General features: G+C 43.8%; 1 protein-coding gene across 4 annotated transcripts in view; it reads left to right on the top strand.

Annotated features, from left to right (window-relative positions):
* FAM149B1 (family with sequence similarity 149 member B1) overlaps positions 1 to 25,296 on the top strand; it is a 342,707-nt gene that overhangs the window by 162,952 nt on the left and 154,459 nt on the right. For all 4 annotated transcript variants that reach the window (XM_069240410.1, XM_069240411.1, XM_069240409.1 and 1 more), the window contains exon 8: positions 271 to 383. In XM_069240410.1, coding sequence (XP_069096511.1) covers positions 271 to 383 — 113 coding nt within the window. The remainder of the gene's footprint in view (positions 1 to 270; positions 384 to 25,296) is intronic.

Here is a 25,296-nt window from a genome sequence, read left to right as displayed (position 1 = left end):
CAGATCTAGGCCCACCCTTAATAAATACCAAAAAAGTACTACAAATAAAACACAATACAGTGTGATAAAATATATCTTTCAAGTATCTGTTACTGGAAAAGAGCCTATGAACTAAAACACTGATATACTACAGGTGAGTTATTGTCATTCCAGTGTGGTCTTCAATGTAAAATCTGTGAGAGAACTGAAAATTACCGATGATGTTAGTATAAAGCAAAATTTCAAATACATTTATGACTATTCTATTTTATTTCCATCTGTATTTTACAGGCAGCTCGTTCTCAGACAGCAAGTACTGGGCCTCAGTGGAATCTGAACAGCATTATGACGATTCAAGGAATCCCCTTGCAGCATAGAAACCTGTCTCTAATTGACAAAAGCCAGTAAGAGGAAATTCTGTCTTTAGTTCGGTTTGTTCTGTTGACAGCCTTAACAGACTCACTAGATATTTATATTCCAAAAAAATCATACATAGAAAATACTTACTGGTATACATAGAGAGATTTTGGGTCCATCCTCTTCATCTGTGAGTATGTTCAAGTATCATTAATTTTTTCTTCTGTCCACGACAGCTTAAACCATTGGCCAGCACCCTTTATCCACTGACTCTCATACAGTTCGAGTGCCTCCATTTTTTCTAATCGCATATGCACAACCACTTGAAAAGAAATCAGTCTGTAAGAGACTTCTAGCCGCAGATTCTTTCCCCTTTAATTTCCCACATGTCAGACTGCATCAACAAGATTTTCCGTGAGCAGTACCCCTGGGCACCAGTAGGTGGCTGCAGTTGGCTCCACGCATTATTGCCAGTGCTGGAAGTGACATCTGCGTGACCTATCTGTGCGTCACCTCGGCGCACTGACGTCAGTTATTTTCTTTCCGCACCAGTTTGCGCTAATATGGAGAAGAGCTACCCACTCACGTTTTTTAGAGGATTTTTTTGACGTTTTGTCAAAAACCTTTGTTGAGGTTTTCCTCTTGGTGTGTTGAGGATGTCATCCAGAAAGACATGATTCAAACCTGGTGCCTGTCACCATGTCATGTTGGTTATGGACCCACACCTCATGTGTCTTTGGGGTATGGCGCGCCACCACGACTCCAAGTCGTGCTCAGACTGCCCTGCCATGGCACCAAAGGCTTTGAGGGAGCGCTTCCTAAAGCTGGTGCCCACCGGTGGCGCCATCCCCATTTGGAACCAGGAATCGAGACAGAGCTGGAACGGGACCGCCACCAATACCAGCCCCAACAGGACCCGGATGTCCCAGGTCGACATCTAAGCCTTAATCTGAAGGGCTAGGCCTTAAGGAAGAATGAGAGGGGTCACTGGACCCCTGTAGAGAAGGTCAGGAAAACAAGAACTGATGTGAGGAGCTGGATGATGCCAGCATACTGGACAGGTCTCCAGATACTAGTATGCTTTCTTCCCTGACCATGGCTCTGGAACAGGGAACTACTTATGTAATAGTGGTGAAGAGGTGGGCTGAGGTCCTGGACCCTGCATTGCCCTCTGTGACAATCAAGACAAACACCTTGACAGAGGTGCTGCAACCGGGAGCTTCTTCCTCCAACCCCCTGCTCCCATTTAATGAAGCCCTCACTGAAATCCTTCTGGGTACCTGGTCAAAACCCAGCACAGGGGCTTCTGTCAATAGAATGATTCCCTGCTGCTGTCTCCCCACACCTGGGGACCCAAACTTCCTCACCCAACACCCTACTCTGGAGAGCTGGTGGTCCCAGCTTCCACCTGTCATGGCACGTTCCCTGCCGCTTCCCTGGACAAGGAATCCAAGAGGCTAGAAATCTTTGGCAAAAAAATATTTTCTTCCACCAGCCTTGCATTGCAGACAGTGAACACAGCATGCTTAATGGGCCACTATTCCCACACATTGTGGGACTCGGTTGAGCAGGTGCTACCACAGGTCCCGGAGGAGGCCTGGGCCAACTCCCAAGCAGTCAAGGATGGGAGAAAGGCAGCAAAGTTCACCATTAGATGTGGTTCACTGGGCAGATCGGTTTCAGCAAAGGCGGCACTTAGATGCCATGCCTGGCTGAGAACGTCTAGCTTTTTAGGGGAGGTCAAAGCTTTCTTTATGGACATGCCCTTTGATGGCAACTGTCTCTTCGGAGACAAGACAGACTCTGTGCTGGATCGCTTTAAGGACTTGCAGGCTGTAGCCAAGTCCTTTGGCCTCTTAGCTGCACCACTCCCCTAATCTGCCTTTCGTGGCTATGGAAGGGGTATTTAACCGTGCCAACCCTATCCCAGCCACCATCCTGTGCAGGTTTACCAGCCTCAGTGTGGGTGAGGGCACGGCTCCTACCAACCCTGTGGGTCGAGTGGCCAGCAGTCTGCTCCAACCACCACCACCCCGGCAGCTTCCAAACCCTTCTAATCTTCCCTTACTAGATCTTGGGCATCCAGTGAGTGGAAATATCTGCCATCATCTCTATCACTGGCAGCCATAGCATCAGATGGGTGGATTCTATAGATGATTTGGAGGGGCTACTCCCTGCCCTTCTAATCTACCTCTCCCCCCATGCCTTCATCTCACAACTAGCTGAAGTAGGATCATTTGTCCTTGCTGTGTGAGGAAGTCACTGCTGTCTTGTCCAAGTGAGCCATCGAGAGGGTGCCGCTGTCAGAAGTAGGCAGTGTTTACTATTCCTGCTACTTTCTGATATGCAAAAAAGAATAAGGGTCTTTGCCCTATCCTAGATCTATCCTCAACCTCTTCCTCAAAAAGGAGTGCAAGATGCTCATTTTGGCTCAAGTTCTCTTTGCCCTGGACCCAGGAGACTGGATGGTAGCATTAGACTTGCATTAAACTTATTTTGACATCTCCTTCCTGCCTGCCCATCGGTGCTACCGAAGGTTTACAGTAGGCCAAGAGCATTTCAGTTCACGGTGCTCCCCTTTGGCCATAAAGGTGATGGCGGTGGTTGCAGCTGATATGCAGAGATCAGGGATGCCAGTCTTCCCTTATCTCGACAACTTGCTATTGAAGGCAGGCTTATCTGAGGCTGTCATCCCCCACCTCCAGACTGCGGATAAACCTCCTGCATTCACTGGGGTTTAATATAAACATGCGAAAGTCACACCTGACTCCCTCTCAGACGCTCCCTTTCGACTGAGCTGATCTGGACATGGTGCATTTTCGGGCTTATCTTCTTGAACAGTGAGTATAGGATACTCAGGCTGTGATATCGATCAGACTGATTCTGGGCCTCAAGGTCTCCTGCATCCCGCTTGTGACACAGGCCAGATGGCATATGCGGGCTCTGCAGTGCGACCTTAAGTTCCATTGAAGGCAGCATCAGGGGAACCTCTCTGACTTGATCCATATCTCAAAGGGAACTGTGAAAGACCTGCAGTGGTGGCTAATGAACCGCGATTGGGTCTGAGGCTTTCCCCAACCAGATCTCACAGTAGTGACTGATGCGTCACTCCTTGCGAGATCCGGCTGGCATTGAGAAACCTTTCTGCCCTCCGTCAAGAGAAGGCTGATGGAGGTGTTCACAGACAACACCACCATCATGTGGTACTACAACAAAAAAGAATGGATGTGATCGTGGACCCTTTGTCAAGCGGTTATGCGTCTTTGAACATGTCTGTAACAGCAGGGCATTTCCCTGTTGGTTCAGCATTTGGCATATTCCTTCGGCACCAGAGGGGACAAACTTAGCCATCGATGCCTAGGGAATCACAAATGGCTTCTCCATCGGAAGGTGGCACAAGGTCTCTTTAAGCAGTGGGGAGAGCCTTGGTTAGAGCTGTTCGCCTTTGATGAGAATGGGCAATGTCAACAGTTTTGCACACTGGAGCCTCCAAGACGGCTCTCGTTCGGAGACGCTTTTTGTCTCAAATGATGCTCCTGCTTCCTATGTGCCTTTCCGCCCATACCACTCCTGCCCATGATCTCAAGATCAGAAATGACTGGGCCCAAGTCATCCTTGTGGCTTGGGACCGGACACGGAGAGTCTGGTATACTGAGATTCTGAACATGAGTGTCAATCATCCAATCAGGCTGCCCCTTCAGAAGGATCTTTTATCGCAGCAGCCATGGGAGGGTCCTCCACCTAAACCTTTCAACTCACCGCCTTCTTGCATGGAGATTGAGCGGCGACAGTTGACAGCTTTCGACCTTCCTCCCGAATTTTGCAATGTTAATCTGGCAGCCAGGTACCCCACTACCAAGACGGTATATGCCTGCCAGTGGAAGAAATTTGTATTGTATTGTATAGAAGATTCCATTGACTGTATTTCTGCTTCCCTTTCTGACGTTCTTCTTTTTATTCTTTCCCTTGCCCATCAGGGCTCTGCTTTGGGCACTATAAAGGCTTACCTTTCTGCCCTGTCTGCCTTCTTACGACTGCCTGACCAACCTTCTTTATTTAAACCTCCTATTGCAAATAGATGTCTAAAGGGTCTTGTAATATGTTCCCCCTTCTCCTTTTATTATGCCTCAGTGGGGCCTTAATCTGGTCCTCACATTCTAAATGTGTGCTCCTTTTGAGCCTTTTCAGAATCATCCCCTCAGGCTGCTCACTATCAAAACAGCCTTTCTTGTGGCTATCACATCTGCCCAGAGGGTGAGTGAGCTGCAGACATTATTATCCAAGCCTCCATTCTTATCCATCTTTCCAGACAAACTGGTACTTTGCATTAGGGCCTTTTTACTACCGAAAGCGGTAACATCATTTCATGTGGGACAATCTGTCACCTTGCTCTCCTCCACATCCCTCAAAATGAGAGGAGTGACTCCATTGCATGGACCCAAAAAAAGTGTTGTTCTACCATGACCGTACACAAGATTTCCGGGTGGATGACCAACCCTTGACAGGGTATATCTGATAGAGACTTCTAGTTGCAGATTCCTTACCTCAGAATTCTCCCCAGACGTCAGACTGGATTCAGAGATTTTTCTTCGAGCAGTACCCATGCACACTGTCAGGAGGAGTTAGTCGACTCTACGTGCTTCATTGACTCGTGTTCGGCGTGATGACGTCAAGGCCACATATAGGCGCCACCGTGGGACACTGACATCAGTTCTTTTCTTTCTGCCCAGCCTACACGCAGATCTGGAGAAGAGCTACCTTCAGTCATTTTTTACTGATTTTGACCATTTTGTTGAGTTCTTTGACACTTTTTGGTGCATCGAGGATGTCACATAATACCGGTTTCAAGCCGTGTGGCTCCTGTCACTGCATGATGTTGGTGACGGATCTGCACCTCGCATGTTTGTGGTGCCTGGAGCGCAACCACGACCCAGAGTCGTGCTCCAAAAGGCCGGGAAATGAACTCCAAAGCTTTGAGGGAGCAGTCCCTGAAGCTCATGGCGGCCCGGCGCTCGACTCCGCACCACTCCCAGTCTTGATCAAGAGGAAAGTCACGAGACTGCTGGCAAAGCCACCACCACTCTTCTTCGTTCCACTGGAAGTCCTCAGGAAATTCGAGTCACAAGAAGAAGAGGTCGAAGAAAAATAACGCTCTTCGACTTCGCCCCATCGCTCTGACGATGTGACGTGGGAAGAGCGTCGACACTCATGGTCTCCGTGTTCGGAACCTGTTTCTTGGTCGGCTCCCTGAATTTCCGGGAGTCGGAGCCACCCCTGCCCAATTCAAAGAATTCTATGATGCCATGCGCCTCATTTTTTATCAGACCGACCCCCCTGCGATGCCTTTTGGGCCTAGTCAGGTCGGAGGGGCCCCCCCTCGGGTTCTGCGGCTTCGGTACCAGCTTCAGAGGGCCCCTCAGGATCCGTTGTCATATCTGTGCCGACGCCGGTTGTGCCAAAGCGACTTTCCCCGGCAAAGACGTTGACACTTCAGTCGTCGATCAGGCCCACAATCTATATCGAACCCATACTTATACCAGACTCCGACCCGAAGGTGGAATGACGTCGCTCAACGCCGGTTCCATCTTTGACAGGGCCTACATTCCCCAAGTTGGATCCTGACCCTTATTCTTATGGGTACGTGGTAAGTATGGAGGGGACCCTGCACCCTTTAGAATTCCAGCTGGAAGGCCCAGAAATGGACTGGGCAAAGGAATTGGACGAAACTAGTGGTTGGAATACCTCTCCTCACACTGGCATGCTTTCTTTCCCTACCGTGGCTATGGAGGAGGAAGCGTTGTATTCTATGGTGGTGAGAAGGGCACCTGAGGTCTTCGGCCTTGAGCTAACTTTTTTGGCAGTCAGGTCTTACCTCCTAACTGATGTGCTTCAGCCTGGGGCTTCCACCTCGGAACTCTTTTTACCTTTTAATGAAGCCCTCACTGATGTCCTACTGGGTACCTGGTCCAGACCCAGCACAGGGGCTCCTGTGAACAAGATAATCACCCGCTGACATCGGCCTGCGCCGAACGACCCTAAATTACTAACCCTACACCTGAGAGTCTTGTCATCCAGGCTTCTTCTTCATCAGGCGCATTCCCTTCCGCACCCATGGATATGGAATCAGAGAGACTGGATCAACTTGGGAGGAAAATGTTCTCTTCTTCCAGTCTGGCATTGCCGTCTGTAAACACTTAATTCCTTTTGAGCAGCTATTCCACACCCTATGGGATATGGTTGCGCAGGCACTGCTGGACCTCCCGGAGGAGTGCCACGCCATTCCCTCCCAAGCCGTTGCTGTCGGGTGGGATGCAGCCTAGTTCACTATATGTTGTGGGCTGGACACAACAGACTCACTGATTCGTTGCGTCAACAGTGGCCTTATGGCGCCACGCCTGGTTGAGGCACACAGGATCTCATGTGGTTGTAGATCAGGGAGCCAGAGGTCCATCACTGCCCCCGCTGCAGCCTCCAAACCTCCTAATCCGTCTCTCCATCCTGGACCAGTTGGAGGCAGGATCCACCTTCACCTACCCCACTGGGAATCCATCGCAGTGGACATGTAAGTTTTCTTCAAATTGTCCAAAGGGGCTACTCCCTCCCCTTCAAGACTGCCCCTCCTTCCTACAATCGGATGACAGAGGGTCACTTGGCACTTCTCCACTAGGAGGTTACAGCTCTCTTGCCCAAGGGAGCCATAGAAAGGGTCCTTGTGCCAGAAAGAGGGTGTGGTTGTTATTTCCTCTACTTTCAGGTGCCCAAAAAGGACAAGGGCCTTTGTCCTTTCCTAGACCTCTGGGCCCTCAATATTTTCCTCAAGAAGGAGAAGTTCAAAATGCTCACTCTGGCTCAGGTCCTTTCTGCCCTGGCCCCTGGAGACTGGATGGTAGCTTTGGACTTGCAGGACGTCTATTTTCATGTTCCTGTCCTGCCTGCCCACAGACCTTACTTGTGGTTCATGGTAGGCCACAAGAACTTTGAGTTCACCATGCTGCTCTTCGGCCTTAACTGCGTGCGTCCCCCGGGTGTTCACTAAAGTGATGGTCGCAGTTTGTCTGCGCAGGCTAGGGGTTTCAGTCTTCCCCTACCTCGACGATTAGCACCCCTGAAGGCGAGCTCGCCCCAGGCTCTCATTTCCCACCTCAAGACTACGGTGAACCTCCTGCATTCGGTGAGGTTCCCTACAACCATGCAGAAGTCCCACCTGACTCTCAGATGCTACAATTCATTGGCTCTGTTCTGGACACTGTGCAGTTTCAGGACTATCCCCCCGAAAAGCAAGTCTGGTATATTCAGGCTATGATACTGACGTTTCGACCTGGGTTTCGATGATTATGACTGAGGCTGCTGGGCCTCATGGCTTCCTGCATCCTGCTGGTGACACAAGCCAGATGACATATGCAGGCTCTGCAGTGGGACCTGAAGTTTCAGTTGGCGCGGCATCAGGGGAATTTCTCCAACATGGTCCAGATATTGGAGGGAACTGCACAAGATCTGCAGTGGTTGCTTTCAAATTGAGTTTGGGCCTGAGGCAGACCCGTCTCCCATCCCCAACCAGATCTCACCGTAGTGACAGATGCGTCCCTCCTTAAATGGGGCGGCCACATGGGGAGGCGGAGATAAGAGGCATCTGGTCTCCGGCGGAGCCCGGGCTCCACCTCAACCTTCTTAGGGTGATCAGGCTTGCATTTGAAAGCATTCCTTCCCCCTCTCCAAGGGAAAGTTGTTTAGGCATTCACAGACCACACCATTGCCATGTGGTACTGCAGCAAGTAGGGCGGAGTGGGGTAGTGGACCCTTTTCAAGAGGCTCTGTACCTCTGGACATAGCTAGAACGTCTGGGCATATTCCTGGTGGTTCAACATCTGGCCTGGCAGGCTTTCTGAAAACAACAGACAAACTCGCCCTTCGAGGCATGGTCAATCACGAACGGTGTCTTTATCCAGAGGTGGTGCAAGGTCTCTTTCAGTAGTGGTGGCTAACTGTCTGCCATCTCTGCCTTCCTCAGACTGCAAGATCAACCATCTTTGTTCAAACTTTCTATCGTTGGGCGGTTTTTTGAGGGACTCACTCACGTTCCCACCTACGCTGAAACCTGATACTTAAATATTTTTTGTGTGCTCCTTTTGAGCCACTACATAATTCTCCCTTGCGGCTCCTCACACTGAAAACCGCTTTCCTTATTGCCATCACCTCTGCTTGCAGAGTGAGTGAGCTCCAGGCTTTCTTCGAAGCCACCATTTCTATGTGTCGATCCTGGCCAAGTGGTGCTTTGTACCAGGGCCTCCTTCCTCCCTAATGTGGTCACACCCTTTCATGTAGGCCAATTTATCACCTTTCCAACTTTTTACGCACCCCTCACTCCCTTCTCATGAAGAGGAGAGACTCCAGTGTCTGGATCCAAAAAGAGCGTTGGTGATCTGCCTCAACCATACAAAAGATTTCCGGCTGGACAATCAACTCTTTGTAGGCTATGTGAGTGCGAAGAAAGGACAGGCGGTGCAGAAGCGAACCATCTCTTGATGGGTTGTCATCTGCATCAAGATGTGCAACGCTTTGGCAAAAAAGAAACCCTCTGAGAGTTTGTGTGCTCAATCCACCAGAGCAGCTGCTGCAACCACAGCGTTGGCATGCAGAGATCCGGTCCTGGACATCTGATAGGTAGCAATGTAGGCATCCCTGCATACTTTCACAAAGCATTACTGCTTTGACAGGCCCCAGAGGTGGCTGCTTTGGCCGTTCAGTCCTGCAGGACGTTTTAGTCTGATCTTGGTTCGCAGCCCACTGCTGAGGATGGTACTGATTGGGTATCTATTCTAAGGTAAGTAATCTGTAACTAGAAGTCTCTATCAGATGAACAAGTTACTTACCTTTGGTAACAATTTATCTGGTAGAGACATATTCTAGTTGCAGATTCCTTACCGACCCATCCATCCTCCCTGCTTTGAAAACTTATTTCTAGGGACAGGGACTCCCTTTCCAGGGCCCTAGTACTGGCACACCAATATAATTCCCTTGTATATGGTACTTAGGTACTCAGTGTACTGGGGTTCCAGGAGATCCCTATAGACTGCAGCATTTCTTTTGCCACCCATAGGGAGCTCAGACAATTCTTACACAGGACTGCCACTGCAGCCTGCGTGAAATAACTCATATGTTATTTCACAGCCATTTTCACTGCACTTAAGTAACTTATAAGTCACCTATATGCCTAACCTTCATTTCCTGAAGGCTAGGTGCAAAGTTACTAGGTGTGAGGGCACCCTTGCACTAGCAAAGGTGCCCTCACGCAGACCAGGGCCAAATTCCAGGACTTCGTGAGTGCGGGGACGCCATTACACGCATACACCACATATAGTCAATACCTATATGTAACGTCACAATGGTAACTCCGAATATGGCCATGTAAATTGTCCCCACATTCCAAATCCGGTATTGGCGAGCCAATTCCATGCATCCTGGGGGCTCCACCAAGGAACCTCAGTACTGCCAAACCAGCTCTCTGAGGCTTGCACTGCAGCTACAGCTGCTTCCACCTCACAGACAGGGCTCTGCCCTCCAGGGGTCTGAGCAGCTCGGACCCAGGAAGGCAGAACAAAGCATTTCCTTTGGGAGGATGGTGATACACCGTCTCCCTTTGGAAATAGGTGTTACCGGCTTGGGAGGTGTAGCCTCCCAGAGCCTCTGGGAATGCTTTGAAGGGCACAGATGGTACCCTCCTTGCATAAGCCAGTCTACACCTGTTCAGGGACCCCCAGTCCCTGCTCTGGCAACAAACTGTACAAAGGAAAGGAGAGTGACCACTCCCCTGTCCATCACCACCCCAGGGGTGGTGCCCAGAGCTCCTCCAGTGTGTCCCAGACTTCAGCCATCTTGTTTTCCAAGGTGTGGGGACACCCTGGAGGCCTCTGTGTGGCCAGTGCCAGCAGGTGACGTCGGAGACACCCCCCCGATAAGTCCATGCCTGGTAAGGTAGCCAATCCCTCTCTCAGGGCTATTTACGGTCTCTCCGGTGGGTTTCTTTTCAGATTCTGCTTGCAAGTTTCCATCAGGAATCCTCTGCAACTACTACTTAACCTCTGACCTTGGATCAACAGCAGACTGCTCCAGGAACTGCTGTAACTGCAACAAAGTATCCATAAGGGCTACTTCGACTCTGCAACTTCAGCTCCAGCCAGCAACTGCAACAGTTTCCACGGTGTGCATGCTCTGGAGACTCCCTGGCTTCACCCTGCACCAGAAGGACCAAAGAAATCTCCTGTGGCGTGACGGAGTCGCTTCCCTGCTCCAGCAGGCACCTTCTAAGACGACGACCGGTTCTCTTGGACTCCTCTCCTGGCGACGAGCGTGCTCCTTGGAACACAGGTGGTGGACCCCTTGGATACAGACCATCCCACAGTCCTGTCCAAATTTGGAGGAGGCAAGAGCTTGCCTTCCCCGTTTCAACAGTACCCCTGTGCACCACATCATCTTCACCTCCTGAGGCCTCTGTGCACTATTTGCAAGAATCCTTTGTGCTCAGCCTGGCCCAGGTCCCCAGCACTCTAGCCTGCGACGCACAACTCGCTGAGTTCTCCAGGGGTGTGGGACCTTCTTTTGTAATGGTGCAACAACTGCGATTTGCACCTTCTTTGTCCCCTTGTCCTGGGACCTCCGTGGGTGCTGTCTGGTCATCTGTGGGTTCCCTCCAGTGTTGGGAGCCCACTCTGCCTCCTCAGTCCGAGTTGAGGCCCACAGGTTCCTCCTGGGTCCAGGCAGCGTCACTTTGACACAATCCGCAACATTGCTTGAACCAAGGCTTTTTGGACTAATCCAGTGCCGAAACTCGCCTGCATCCAACATCTCCATGTGGGAAATACATTGCCTCACACACAGGATCCCACAGCCATCTTCCTTGGTGCTTTTCTGCAGTCTTCTTCCAGCTGGAGACTCCTCTTTTGCACCATATTCTAGGTTGGCAGGGGCTCCTGTCCTTCTTGGAATCTTCTGCGACTTCTGGACTTGGTCTCCTCTCTTTACAGGTCTTCAGGTCCAAGAATCCACCATTTGTTGCTTGCAGTCTTGCTTGGTTCTTGCAGTAACTCTAATCACGACTTGTAGTGTGTCCTAAGAAACCTTGCATTACTTTACTCCTACTTTCCTGGGCTCTGGGGTGGGGTAATCTACATACCTTTACTGTATTCTTGCTCTCCCAGCGATTCTCTAGACACTACACATGTCTAGAGGGGAATTTGTGATTCGCATTCCACTTTCTTAGTATATGGTTTGTGTTGCCCCTAGATCTATTTTCTCCTATTGCATTCTATAGCATTTCCTGTTGTTTGCACTGTACTATGTCAAATTACTTACCTTATTTTGGTGTCTAGTGTATATATTGTGTATAATACTTACCTTAGAAGGAATATTGCCTCTAAGATATTTTTGACCTTGTGTCACTAAAGTAAACTACCTTCATTTTTGGTAACACTGAGTATTGTCTTTACTTGTGTATAAGAACTGTGTAACTATAGTGGTATTGCAGGAGTTTTGCATGTCTCCTAGTTCAGCCTAAGCTGCTCTGCTACAGCTACCTCTATCAGCCTAAGCTGCTAGAACACTACGACATTTTACTAATAAGGGATAACTGGACCTGGTATAAGGTGTAAGTACCCAAGGTACCCACCACAAACCAGGCCAGCCTCCTAAAGTACTGCTCATGAGAAATCCTCCAGATCTAGTCTGACGCCTGGGAAATTCAAAGGTGAAGAATCTGCTGCTAGAGATTGTCTCACCCAGATAATGCATTACCGAAGCTAAGTAACTTGTTGTTTTAGTTCTTTACTATGCTTGTATGTTCAAACCATGACTTGATATTACAATATTTCAAATCCAATTGTCCTTTTTCTTTGCTTCAATGAGAATTATATTTTTATGTCATCAGTATTAAAACTAAATGGGATTCTATAATTATTCTCCAAACACCTACTAGCTAGACTGCTAGCTTAATGTTCTGTTAAGAATGCATACAATAATTTATTTTTGAACCACATTTAATTAGTAGAATGTTTTTGTTTTTGTGGCACATGCATGCCTTATACCAAAGAAATTAACCACATCCCCAGCTTGGGAAGGCCAACCATATTGGCTTTGCCAAAGCTTGTTTTTGTAGTGGTGCAGTGCTTATGAAGGTGGTTGATGACACTGTAAAAATTAATCATTGCAGTCTTCTTTCCAGGTTTCTTCCAGTCTTCGATTTGCTCATGATGACAATTGTGATGAGTGTTTTTATCTTATTGCCTTTTCCATGTAAGCTGTTATTAATCGTTCTGAAGCGTCATGGTAATTGAGCGTGATATGTGTCTGGTTGTGACAATTTCACACCGAATAGTGCCCCAATCTGCAACTTCCATTATGTTGACCTGTCACTTCACACAATTTACAAACTTTACGTATGTTTGAGTGTTTCTTTAGCTTTTTATCCTAAATGTGGTTTGAGACAATGGACAAAGGAGATATGCATTTATTATAGTTTACGAATGATTCAAAATTCTACACCTGTCTCGAGGACCTAGTAACTTCCAACTTGTTGAGTCTGCAGCAGCATGCAAGAAAGGAATGCAGGAGAGACAATGGGAGCACTTTTCCAATCCTGTTGCATAAGCAATGTGTACTAAAGGTTGGAGAATGAAAAGAGATGTAGCTGAGTTCTGTGGCGACGAACAAAGAAAAGTCAAAAGCGAGAAAGGAAATTAGAGACTGAGGAGGACAGTAATAAAGATTTGCACTTAGGTGGGATGGTTGTTGAATAACGCAAAGGAGTGGCCAAATGCAGGAGACACGTAGCCAGTCAGTCTGCCTGGAGGATGCCTTGAAAATGTCGCTAGATTTCAAATTGAATTGTCATTTTTTGTGCAGAAGTGGGTTTTCTTTTATAATGCGGCCAGGGGAGCTTGGACATAGTGCATTACACTTACCTCATTAAGATCAGCTAGTGTACAGAAAAACCTGGAACAGGTTAAGACACTCAGAATTGTCGGTCTATATTGTACACCGTGTTAATCTCTTGTCCTGAAGTGAACAAACTTTGGGCTGGAACGAGGAGGAGGTGTTGTTTCAAGCGCTAACCAGCGTGGTTCTGTTCTCACTTCTCTGTTTGTTGTAGTCAATTACCCTTCTTAAACGAAAAAAGTAGTATGAGGGTGGCTCTCAGTTCAGAGGATCAGCCCAGCCCCCCCGCTCTCTCTCATAATCTACAAGAGCACTGGAAGTGAACACATTGCTGTTTAGGAGACTGATATAATATTTTTATTAAAGTTTTAACTGTGACAACCGTAACAGAATTGTGAGTAATCTTGGCAAGCTGTTACACAAAGAGTGAGGGCGCCTTCACCAATTCCTAAACGTTATAAAGTGTGCTTGCATTGATCATTATCTCACAGATGAAATTACTAGAAATTTTTATTAATTTCCCAGCAGGGAACATTTGATCCCAGTGCAAAAGCCTCCAGTAGTTAATAAGCTTGTCCTCTGCTAACACTTTGTCCTTCTGTATTTAATAGATTTTTACCTTGGAACTGCACAGCCAACACACCAGGATGCACTTTATTTACTGAGCTCTTCTGCTTTTCACATCAATCCCCCTGCTGTTCCCGTTCATATTTAAGAAGCATTGCGAGAAGAATACATTTTGAAGGGCCATATGTACTAAGAACGCATTTATAAAAGGGGACGTCCTTTGAGCACTGACATTGACTAAATGAATTCGTATTTTGCCACCTGACCTATGTACTCATGTCTGTTCACTAAATACTGAATCGTAGTGTGTGTCACAATTCAACCTAGCACAGGAATATTAATGAGGTAAGATGCAAAATCCCATGCTGCCATAATAGCAATGGCTGACTGCTGGGGGCAGCAAGCCACCATGTCTGTAATCACTTATAAATAAAAGACTTATGTTTTTTTTAAATGCAGCATGTTTTCCTTGAAGGAAAACAGCATACTTTTATAATAAAAAAAAATGAAACTTGTCATAAACATTTTTCAGGAGCAGCAATGGTCCCAAGGCCTAAGTTTAGTACTAAACATGTTTTTCAACATTCACAAAGGGGCATGGTTCCCTTCTGGACCCCTTCCCGTTTGTGAGTGGGTTACCACCTCCTTTGATGTGTCGGTAAAGTATTCATGTTTTACAACCGGATTTTGGTTGCACAACATTGATACATTCTATGAGGAATTTAGGACCAGATGTATAATTTATCTGGATAGCGATTACCTAATTGCGATTTTCTGCAAATCCCAATTAGGTAATCGCTATGTGAATGTATGAAACTCCATGAGTTTTATTTAGCGATTCCAAATAGCTTGCAAATCAACCTACCTCATTAAATATTCATGAAATAGGTCACAGTTTGCGACCCATTGTAAATGGCTACAATCACAGGGACGGTGGCCTGCTGGGCTCAGCAGACCATCCTGTCTGTGATTTATTTTAAATAAAACAATCTTTTTTTTTATTTTTTTTAATGCTGCCTCTTTTCCTTAAAGGATAACTGGATGTGTTTAAAAAAGAAAAATGAAAAGTTTTCTTTTAATTCTTTTAAGAGTACACAGTGGTCTGTGCGACCATTGCCTGCTCTTAAAAAAATTTGTTTGCATGTATTCACAAAGGAGAATGGGTTAACACCTTCTTGAAGTAGGTGGTAAAATGAGAATGTTTTGCAACTGCATGTCGGTCACAAATCATTCCTACATACCGCTGCGATTTAGTATTAGGAAGTGAAGCCCTTGACACGCCCCTTCCTAATCGGTATGTAGTTTCAATTCCAATTTGCGATTCAGTAACAAGTTACTGAATCGCAAATTGGGATTTTTACATACCAAAATGCGTTTTTGGGGTCGCAAACGGCCCAATCGGGCTGTTTGCGAGCACAAAATGCATGATATATCTGACCTTTGGTATTTGTAAAAGATGACCTAAACACGCCCTTTCCAAATACCAACTCAGTATAATTTCTTAAACCCATTCAACAATTCGACTTAGTTAAATGTGCTTAATGCATTTAGTTAAATGTGCTTAATGCATTTGAAAAGGAGGGTTTGTGAATGCTAAAACCCTTTGTGCATGTAGTCCTAAATGGCTCTTGGAAATATAGGAACAGTAAAGCTAACCTCACTCCTCAGGTCCAAAATAGAATGCCACCTTGCTGAAGACATTGTAAATAAAGTGCAGATGTCATAATACATGAGCAGTACCTCAGCATGACCCTAAAAGCCTCAAGAAATAAAGCAAAAGGTGAGAGTACCTACTCCCTAACAGTATCACAGATTTAACCTAACTCGTTTTAGGCATTGCACAGTTCACTTCCTGGTAGCTTTCCCACAACAGGGCAGCTGGTTTTCTTCCCTGCCCCGCTGCCCTTGGGATAACATCAGCCAGAAATCTTTTATCCATTTTATGTTTTTTTGTAGCTTTTACACTACCCCCAGAGCCCAATTCTTACGCCCCATTTTACTCACTAATAATTCCAGATCGGCTAGATTGAGCCTCAAATCCCTGAATTGTCTGGATACATAGTTTATCTGTCATGCTGTAATTAGCTATATATATGCCATTCCCTAAGGATCAGAAGAGATATAAGGGTCTCTGCCCACCCAGCTCTGCAGTCTTAAATTTCTATTCTGCTTTTTAATTCTGGTAAATTGTCAGTTCTGATCTGTTTTAAGTGTCTCTTGTTTTTATTGATGTATTGCTTGCACAGCTTGTATTTTAACTGTATGATTTCATACTGTTGGTGTCTGTTTATGGCTATGTTAGCCGAACTAAGTATTTGAATCTGATTGATATTTTGCTGAATCTGTCCTCAACATGAGGGGAATTTAGAGAAGCTCAACAGTTAGTGTGGTTTAATCACAGGACCTTGGACATTAGAAATTTCATGTCACCATAAGTATCTTTGTTGAATACAATTTGAGCTTTTTTGTTACATTGAAGGTCAATACAACAAGTCTAATCAATTGATCTAAGCAATTCTCTTGCCAAGGGACAAGTGAATAGTTAAGAACTGTCACCCAGGTTTTGCAAATTTATTTTCGAGCAAAAGAATCAAGCAGAAAAGTAGTTTCTTCTGTGTTGGAGAAAGGTCTGTTATGCAGGCTATCAATTCCTATTAGTATTAAGAGACCTCTTACCTTGATCTCTTGTTGCAATATAGAGGATAATACACTAATAACCCATGACCAGACTCTCGTGAGCTGCATTTCTTGTATCTTGTGGCTTCTTTCTCCGTAATTCTGGTCAGCTTTAGGGGTGTCCAATAGGGTAAAAATGTTTTTTTCTGTAGGACAACAGGCTTAACCATTGTATTCATTGTATTTACAGATACTTACCACGTTCTTCTATTCTGGCATCAGCATATATCCTTCCCACAGGCAGTATTGCTGTTTGTTGCTTTAAGTAATTCCCCATACCATGTGGAGAGTTCTCTTTATTGTGTTGTAGCATCTTAGCTGAATTACTCATATTCTCATTCAGTCTTGTTTATCCCACCAAGATGCCATCTATAGGTATTTGAACCTGGAAACAATTCCATCCATATTGTGATATTTCATCCCAGCTAATCAAGCTGGCCCTGCCTGAAGTTGACCCCAAAAACTAATACCTGTTTCTTCAAACAGTGGCACAGCTTCCAACCATGGAAGGATACCTGGGGAGTCCCAAGTTGGAGCTAGGTCAGTATAATAATCGAAGCCAGAAATTTGCTTCATGTTGTCCCATAGATCTGAACTAGCTCTCAGTACTTTCAGTTCAACCTTCTTAAATTCTCTAGCCACACATCCTTTAGCATAGCTAAAAATATTCTACCTCTTAGTGTATTGTTGGAACTAGTGAGCAACTTTTAAAAGTAAGGGCATCAGAATTATTATTTTGGATCAGTAATTGTTAGCATGTGTTTATTTAATTTCCTCCTTGCCCTTTTCCATGTTAGTCTTATCCCTCTGGAAGCCCAGACAAAACTTTTAATTTCCCCTGAAAAGTGATTTATTTGTGGAAAAGGATAAAAGAATGGTTTTGAATATGAAATGTTACTTAGTGAGGATCAACGTTTTTATCAAGCTGACATGGCTTTACATTTTTATTGGTAGATTCTTCCATTTGTTTAATAACCCTAATATTTCCCTGCTCATCTTATCCAAGTTCCTCGGTGGCATCTTTTCCAGCTATTTTGTAATAGCAGCCCCAAGATATCTTCTTTCCTTGCAGATTGACATTGTCTCATTTTTTGATATTCCATGTCAATATCTCCATTTTAGATTTATTAGTTTGATATTCAGAAAGTTTCCCAAACTCCTCTACGTTTTTCAATCTGTGGATTTTATCTAACTCAGTGATTTCCAAACGTTTCAGAACCATGGTCCATTTTTTGCACAACAAACGTTTGTGACCCTCCTACCTTTAAGGACATGAGGCAGGGCAATTTTTGAATGTAACTAAAACATTGTGTGGTAGCTCGTTGCCATTTACAGAAAGCTAATTTTCTATGAAATGGGCAATACATTTGCAAGGACGTACAGTTTTACTGATAAAACTATATAGCATGCAAATTACAATATTTAGGCATCAGGTTTTGGTGAATATTTATCATGTGTGCATCACCAAGTAAGTGACTTAATTTGTTTTGATCCTATTAAAATCTCAATTTCCAGCATGCTTCAGAATTACAGAAAAGTGCTTCATTTTTGCTTTTGTAACTGCTGGATGCACATAGATGATTTACAGGAAATTATATTTCATTGTGTTTTGCAAAACACATCCTACATTGTCACGTAATTCACTTTAAAAGCTCCTCTCTCTTTGCAGTCAGGAGTAGAAACGTAATCACCAATCCCCATGTTAAAAACAATAAAACAGCCTGACATTTTACCTCTGTCACAGAATTTGAAGGTTTCTTTATTTATTGCTGACTTTCGCAACCCACCAAAATCAGTTTGTGACCCACCAGTGGGTCCTGACCCACAGTTGGGGAAATACTGACCTGGCTGGAAATGCTGAATACAGAATGATGTCATATGCAGTTAGAGCAACCTTTGATTTTGCTCCCTGATGTTCAAAGGGAAAAAATTCTCAAGGGTCATTCTTGTCTAGTCCCTCTGGCAATATTATATTTGTCAGTTAGTGCTTCGTTATACAAACAATTCAGACACTTGATTAGTTGCATAAACTCCTTATTATGCTAATAAATTATGTATTTATCTCAAATGTCCTTAGCATCTCCCAAAGATATATCTGATTTACCCTATTGAACACCTTGGCAGCGTCCAATGTGGCTATTAATAGGGGTTTGCTATTTGCTGCTGCCTGTCCACTATTGATAGCTAAATGTGTTAATTTGTCTCATTGTCAACGGAGACTAAACCTTTTCTGATCTAAATGAATAGGGGCGGGGGGGTAAAAGTGGCAAGTCTTCTGGCAAGAATGCATTGAAGATCTTATAGTTGTAATTTAGCAAAGATGTAGACCTGTATGAGTTACTGTTGTTTTTGGATCTTTGTTTGGTTTTTAATAATTATACAATTGTGGCTTCATTCCAAGAAGATGGTGAATTAGTTCTCTCTAAGGAAATTAAATTAAACATTTTCCAATCCAGGAGTATGATATTTGACAGCTGTACATAGAACACACCTGGAAGCCCGTCAGTACCTGCTGCTTTCCAGTTCTCAGTCATTTGGTTTGTACTGTAATTTCTTCCTTGGTTATTTCATTCACTAAAGCTAAGCGTTGTTCTTGTGAGAGCCCTAGCAGTTCCCTCTTGTCTGCCATGTTTCAATATTGTCACAATCCTAACATATGTTCTCTTCATATAAGAGACTAAAGATTTTAAGCAACTATGGTTCAATGACTTCTTGTAAGATCACATCATCTTGAGTCTCTTTATCAGACTACTTTTTGAGCAGGGCTGATCATTGGCATGTCTACCTTTGGCGTAGCTGCTGTTTGTCATTATCTTGCAAATAACATGGGGAAGCCCTAAATTATCCAGGTGATAGCACACCTAATGCAATATCAGTCTGGGGCAGGTGTGTAGGTATCTATATTTAAAGGTCAGGCAACAAAAATAACAAACAACATAGTCTGAAGTAAGGTATTTTTACTGTACTTGTTTATAGTAGTTCGTCTTAAGACTAGCATATTGATGCATACAGGTTATGTCAGAAATTCCATGAAAATTCCCCAAGGAACTGCTGGTCTAAAGTTTAAAAATCTCATCAAGTGGCCACTTAAAGGGAGAGGTTCTTGGCCCCGGATTATTGTACAAGATACTGCCGGACATGCTGACAGACACTGCCAGATTGGCAAACTGCTGTAGTATTCAGTCCTATGCTGACAGCTGGTACTGAGCCAAGGCTGAGAGAAGAGGAGATGAGCTGAGCCCAGCTGATATTTGTTTTCCTTTTGAGGTAACACTCTGTCCCGGCAACTGATAATTACAGCTTCTTGCTGTAAACAGGTGTCAATGTGCTGAATACTAAGAAACTCTATATGTAAATTAAGCTATGTCATGCTCTTATAGTTTAGCACCTAGAAGTAGTCTTTAGGGTGTTAGGTTGCCAAATGGCATTTTACCAATGATAGAAATGTTCATGTTATTCTCGTTGCTAGTGTTACGCATTACTGCTGTTTAAATAATATTCTTTGTGTTTATTTTACATATACTAAGCAAAAGGATGAGACTATTGTAAAGTGTGAACTTCAGTTCATATTATCACAGCGTCCCTGACCTCTTACTAAGTAACTGTTAGTAATCCAGAAAACAAGAAAAACACATTGACTAAGTATTGAGTGGGGTCGTGTGGGGCCACAACCTGTACTTTCACTCTTAGAAGTGGATGCAATGAACTAAGTTTAGGTATCCGTAGGTAAAAAAGTTGAACCTTGTAGAACTAAGCCAAAGCCTTAGTTTATGCAACATTCCAAGCCAGGAATGACACACTTTTTTCCCAATACCCAAAATGTTGCAGCTCGCTTGCCAATGATCTTGAATTTTCCTTTCAAATAATGCCTTATATGTGCCCTTCTTTAAAACTTGTCAGCCTGTTGAATATTGCACACGAGGTTCCAGGAAGTTTTGAGAACGAGAATATCCTCCTCTAATGCTTTGATGTTTGACTCCAGCCTTGTCTCTTCTCTGCAAGCTCAATGGCTTACTTTAGACTGATTTGCCAATGAACACCCCATTATATAGGCCTATATGCATCCCAGACCATGTTCAGAGATGTGTCCCATTCAAGTCAATGTACTCCTGACTGATGTTCTTCAAGCTCTGCAAAATATCTACATCTAATAAGCGTGTACAATATAGGGTCCATCTTCTTTTTCTTTTCATGTCTGGGATTTCTATCTGTAGTATTATAGATCAGTTATCAAAAAATATGCTGGTACATCTTTCACCCTACTGATTAATGATGAATCAAAAGAAAGTAGTCAGAGTGTGTCCAGACTTTTTAATGTAAAAGGTATAGCCCCTGTTTGTCCCTACTCTTATCCACTCTATATTGCGCAGACCAAAGTCCTACATCATGTTTGTTCAAAATGGAAGAGGAAATTTTGAATAGATATGTAAGCATGCAATTTAGAGGTGTGAGATTGTAGCTAAGTAGACCATAATGACCTACACTTGTAATTGCAGCCTGGACTTACAAAACGCAAATGACTCATCTTCCTGTAGTGTCTGTTATATAGTTTGTGACTCTAATCCCACAGTTTTTCTTTATAACTTTAGCTACACCTTTAGAGATGCTTATCTTATTTGTATACACCACCTCCTGAATCCACTGATACATACTAAATAAGATCTTAGACTCTGAATGCATCAAGTGAATTTCCTGCAATGTGAACATTTGAGCACCTGAACGTTATAAATGTTCCAAAATTATCTTCAGTTTCCTTCTAGTATGTACGGTCTTTAGATTCCACATTATTATCTTAAAACACTTTGTCCTATTATTGGTAATTCACCTTTTCACTCTCATACCAATTTTGCATAACAGTGTAGTTTCTACTATTAAAAACTCTTCTTGTGTGAAAAGGACCTCTTTTGTTTATTTATTTTTCCCTCATGGTTCCCACCCGTTGCTACCCCATCTCCCCAGGGAACCCTCATTTTATCCATTGACATACAAAATATGCGTGTTCAAGGTCTACAGACTGAGGGTGATATTGTTGCTAACTGCAGTGCTCCCCTCCATTGCCCCCTACACCTGCCACCCTCCAAATCTCTCTTCTCTTGGCAACCTCACACTGAACTTTCATTTTGTTTTCATCTTTTTAATGACCTTATCAACTTCCTGTGGCTTCCTTAGGTTATATATTTCGTTTTTCCACATTATCCACAGTATTACTGGAAATCTCAGTTGGACTTTTGCACCTAGCCTCTGTAGATCGTCCATTATTCTGCCAAGCTCCCATTGATGCTGCACAGTTATTTTACAAATGTCTAATCTGATCTGGTATGTAAAGTTGCTGTGTGTCAGTGTTTTTGTTTTAGGGCCTAATCTAATATCTGTTTTTTAGTTGCGTACCTACGTAATTAATCTGGCTCTTCCTCTGTGTTTTCCTATTCGGATTGTGCTTAAATGGGTCTCTGTACCCTCTGAATTCAGAGTCTAAATTCAACCCTGTATTTCCCTCAATCACCTCCTCTCTAAGATGTTTAAACACAAAACCTTTCATGTCACTACCTTCGTCTCCTTCTGAAACATTTATAATTCTAAGATTATTTTGCCTCAATTGATTTTCCAATCCTTCCTGGTCTTCCAATAAGGTTTTATTTTTCAATGTTAGCTGACATACTTCTTGTGTATTATCAGGTAGGTTCAGTTTCTTATTTTCCATGCTCTTCTCAAAAGTTTTAGTCCTTTCAGCTAGCTCATCTAGCTTAGTTTCCAGGGCATAGCATATACCTTGGATGTGCTTTTGGTTGGACTGTAATGTCTGAAACCCCTTCCTCATTGCTGTTTTGTTTTCAGTTCTAGCAAAATGGATTGCTTTGATGAGGATAGGGATATCTCCCTTGCCTCTTTCTGAGGCTTGGAACTAAGGAGTTGTTCCTGGCACTGTTGTCTTCAGGATAGTGTCATTGGTAACAGCGTTGCTACATGCTTGGTTACTGGAGCTTTTCCCAGATATTATCTGAAGTTTTTCAAATCTGTTTACCATTGCTATATTGGGATATATAATCTAATTGCTCCTTTCCTGTGTACTGTCTTGCCTACTGTCAGCTAGCTTTACAGCTGATTTGTCCTGACGATCCTCCAAAATCCTGGAGCTTCCATATTCTCCTGGCTCAGCTTTGAAGGCTCTCCCCTCCGCCCGCCTCACCCCATCCCCGCCATGATCCTTCCTTCTTTCTTTAGGTAATAAAACCCCTCTTTGGGGTTGTATGCACTGCTTCCTTTGTAATATTTTTTTTTAAAAAGGCATTTAATTAAGCTGTGCCTCTGTTGAGGTGTGCCCTGTGATATGCTTAGCCTTAGTGTGTTATTTTAATTCACAAGCTTGAGTTTAGATTTAGGTTTTATCGGCATGCAGGTCTGGTGTTTGGTCTGATTTGTGATGGTTCAGTTTAGATTCATAACAGCCTCTCTGAGTTCTTTGGCCACTTGATAAAGTTCTGTTTCTGTTTATGTCTTAAATAAGGTTGAGCATACCGAGTATCTTTTTTTATTTTTTTTTAGGGGGCAGGGGATCTTTTAACTGTTTTCTCTGTATGATATCCCTCGCTCAGTGATTTATCAGCTGTGTTTTAGTTACAGCTTTTTTGAGGAAAGAATCTAATTGCTTTTGGCTGACGCCCATTCTCCTTGACCACCCAACATCCAGCTTTTTGCGTCCCTCCGTAGGCTGTTCTTGCTCAGTTACTTCTGTGGAGCTTAAGACTCTCCTTACAGCATTTCCTGCTTGGTCTGATTCTGCCGCTTCCTAACTGCAGAGGAATGCGCAAAGCAGCATCTCTCCCTTCCTAAAACTGTGAGGCTGTGTGGCTCTAGGCTAGATAGGTTCCATCAATAGTTATCATGACTACTTTGAACAGATGACTCATACAAATTGCTCAGAAATTGTAGTGGGATTGTCCGCTGACAGGAAGTAGCTCACAGGCATGCTGGCTCAACCCAGTATTTCATTTAGAGGGTTGATGCTTCTGACACCATTTGCAGGGAGCTGTGCTGTTTAGTTCCAGAACCCCAGAGTGGTAGCGAAACATATCGGTGACAAAGCCCCACACTCACATATGTTCGTTGAATGTATCAAAGGGCCTGCAATACAACCAATCACCACAAAGTGAAGTTGAAAAATGTACTTGCCCGCTCACTATGGCAAGTCACATTGTATCAGGTCAAGCAGTTTTTAGGACCTACTCATCCATTGTGGTGAGTTGACAAAGAACAGGTGTTCTGTTCAGTCAGAAAGTGAGGGAGCAATAAAAACGCCTTTAAATCTTGTTTTTATTTTGACACATATGCACTGTGTTCCGAGAAAGAGGTCAAAAGTCAATGTCCTCTTACATTTACCTCTCCTTCTGACTGCAGAGTTCCAGGACTTTGTAAAGTGAACTGTCTGACCTGCTGTACAAGAATGTGAAATGAAAGGCTATAGGATGTCAAATCTTTCCTAATACATATTTAAATAGCTAATAAGTCAACTGTACAAACATTTCAAAATATATTTCAGTAGTTTGAAAGCCCATTTTTGTACTTCTGAGTAATGAAACAAATATTTTAATAGGATGAAAACAAATCAGAACATGGTGATGTGCAAATGGTAAATATGTTTTCTGAAACCCAGTTGTCACAGATTATTGTTAATGCACTATAGAGCTTTATTAGTAAAGCTGCAAGTTAGTGAGAAGGTTTTTGCCTATTTCTTCTAAATTTACCATCTTTAAACCGTGCGCTACCACATCATGCCTTACTAATATATTTATTAAAAGTGAGTGTTTAAGCATAAACTGGGAAACGCTCTTGCCCCTGCCCTGATGGCAATGCTATTAGTAAACTAAGAGGCAAGTCAGGGATCATGTGCACCCTATATGTGGGCTAGATTCTTAGGGCCTCATTTGTGAGGAAGTCACACAGCTAAATCAAAATCATTGGCTAAGGACCATGATCTCTCGTAAGATGCCCACCTGCCATTGTGATGAAACGTGTGTCAACATGAGGCAGGAAGAATACTGTGTGGGGCGTCAAGCACTGTGACAGGGGATAAAAGCCAGCACCACAGGGAAAGGAGACAATGCACGTATGTGTTTAAAAAAAAATGATTGAAATAAAATCATGCAGGGCAATTAAAGGGGTTAGAGAGTTGTGCAGCTGTAAAACAAGGCACTTTCAGGATACCAAAAAAATAAGAAAGAAAGAAAAAAACACTGTTTTTCATTTTTGTAATCGTAAAGGTTATAAACTTAAAATTTGCAACCTAAACCCCTTATTCCTAAATATTATTAAGCAATAACAAGTAGCCTAATTGTGGTGCACAAGCGTATGATCATCGCATAAAGAAAAAACGCAACATAGGACAGCAATAATGTTATATGTCAACGAAAAGTAGACTCTTTTTAGACCATCCTTATTTATCTCACTATATTCCTGCATTTCTGTTGTATAGAACCATATTACACAGTAATTAAACATAATTCTTCTTACATCACAGTGTAATCATTAGCTGTTATTAATTTGCAACCCTTCATGGGGGCTATCATCTGCTTTGGCCTCTATTACCACTAATATAGTATTCCTCTGTATGGGTCACACCCCTGCCCTTTCTTCATTGTTATGTGGTAATGGCTGTTTTCTTGGTTTTCGTCCGTTTCTTGACATCCAACAATCACAATTTAAAACTTGGGGCAAGTCTATCCTTCCAAGCTATATTTCTCTTGCAAGTACCAGTGCTAAGCCAAGAAACGTATGCATATTTCTCACAGTTTT

The sequence above is a fragment of the Pleurodeles waltl genome, chromosome 6 (assembly GCF_031143425.1).
Source record: "Pleurodeles waltl isolate 20211129_DDA chromosome 6, aPleWal1.hap1.20221129, whole genome shotgun sequence".
NCBI lineage: Eukaryota > Metazoa > Chordata > Amphibia > Caudata > Salamandridae > Pleurodeles > Pleurodeles waltl.
The sequence above is the reverse complement of the archived record's forward strand: the minus strand, read 5'-3'. Positions and strand labels throughout refer to the sequence as shown.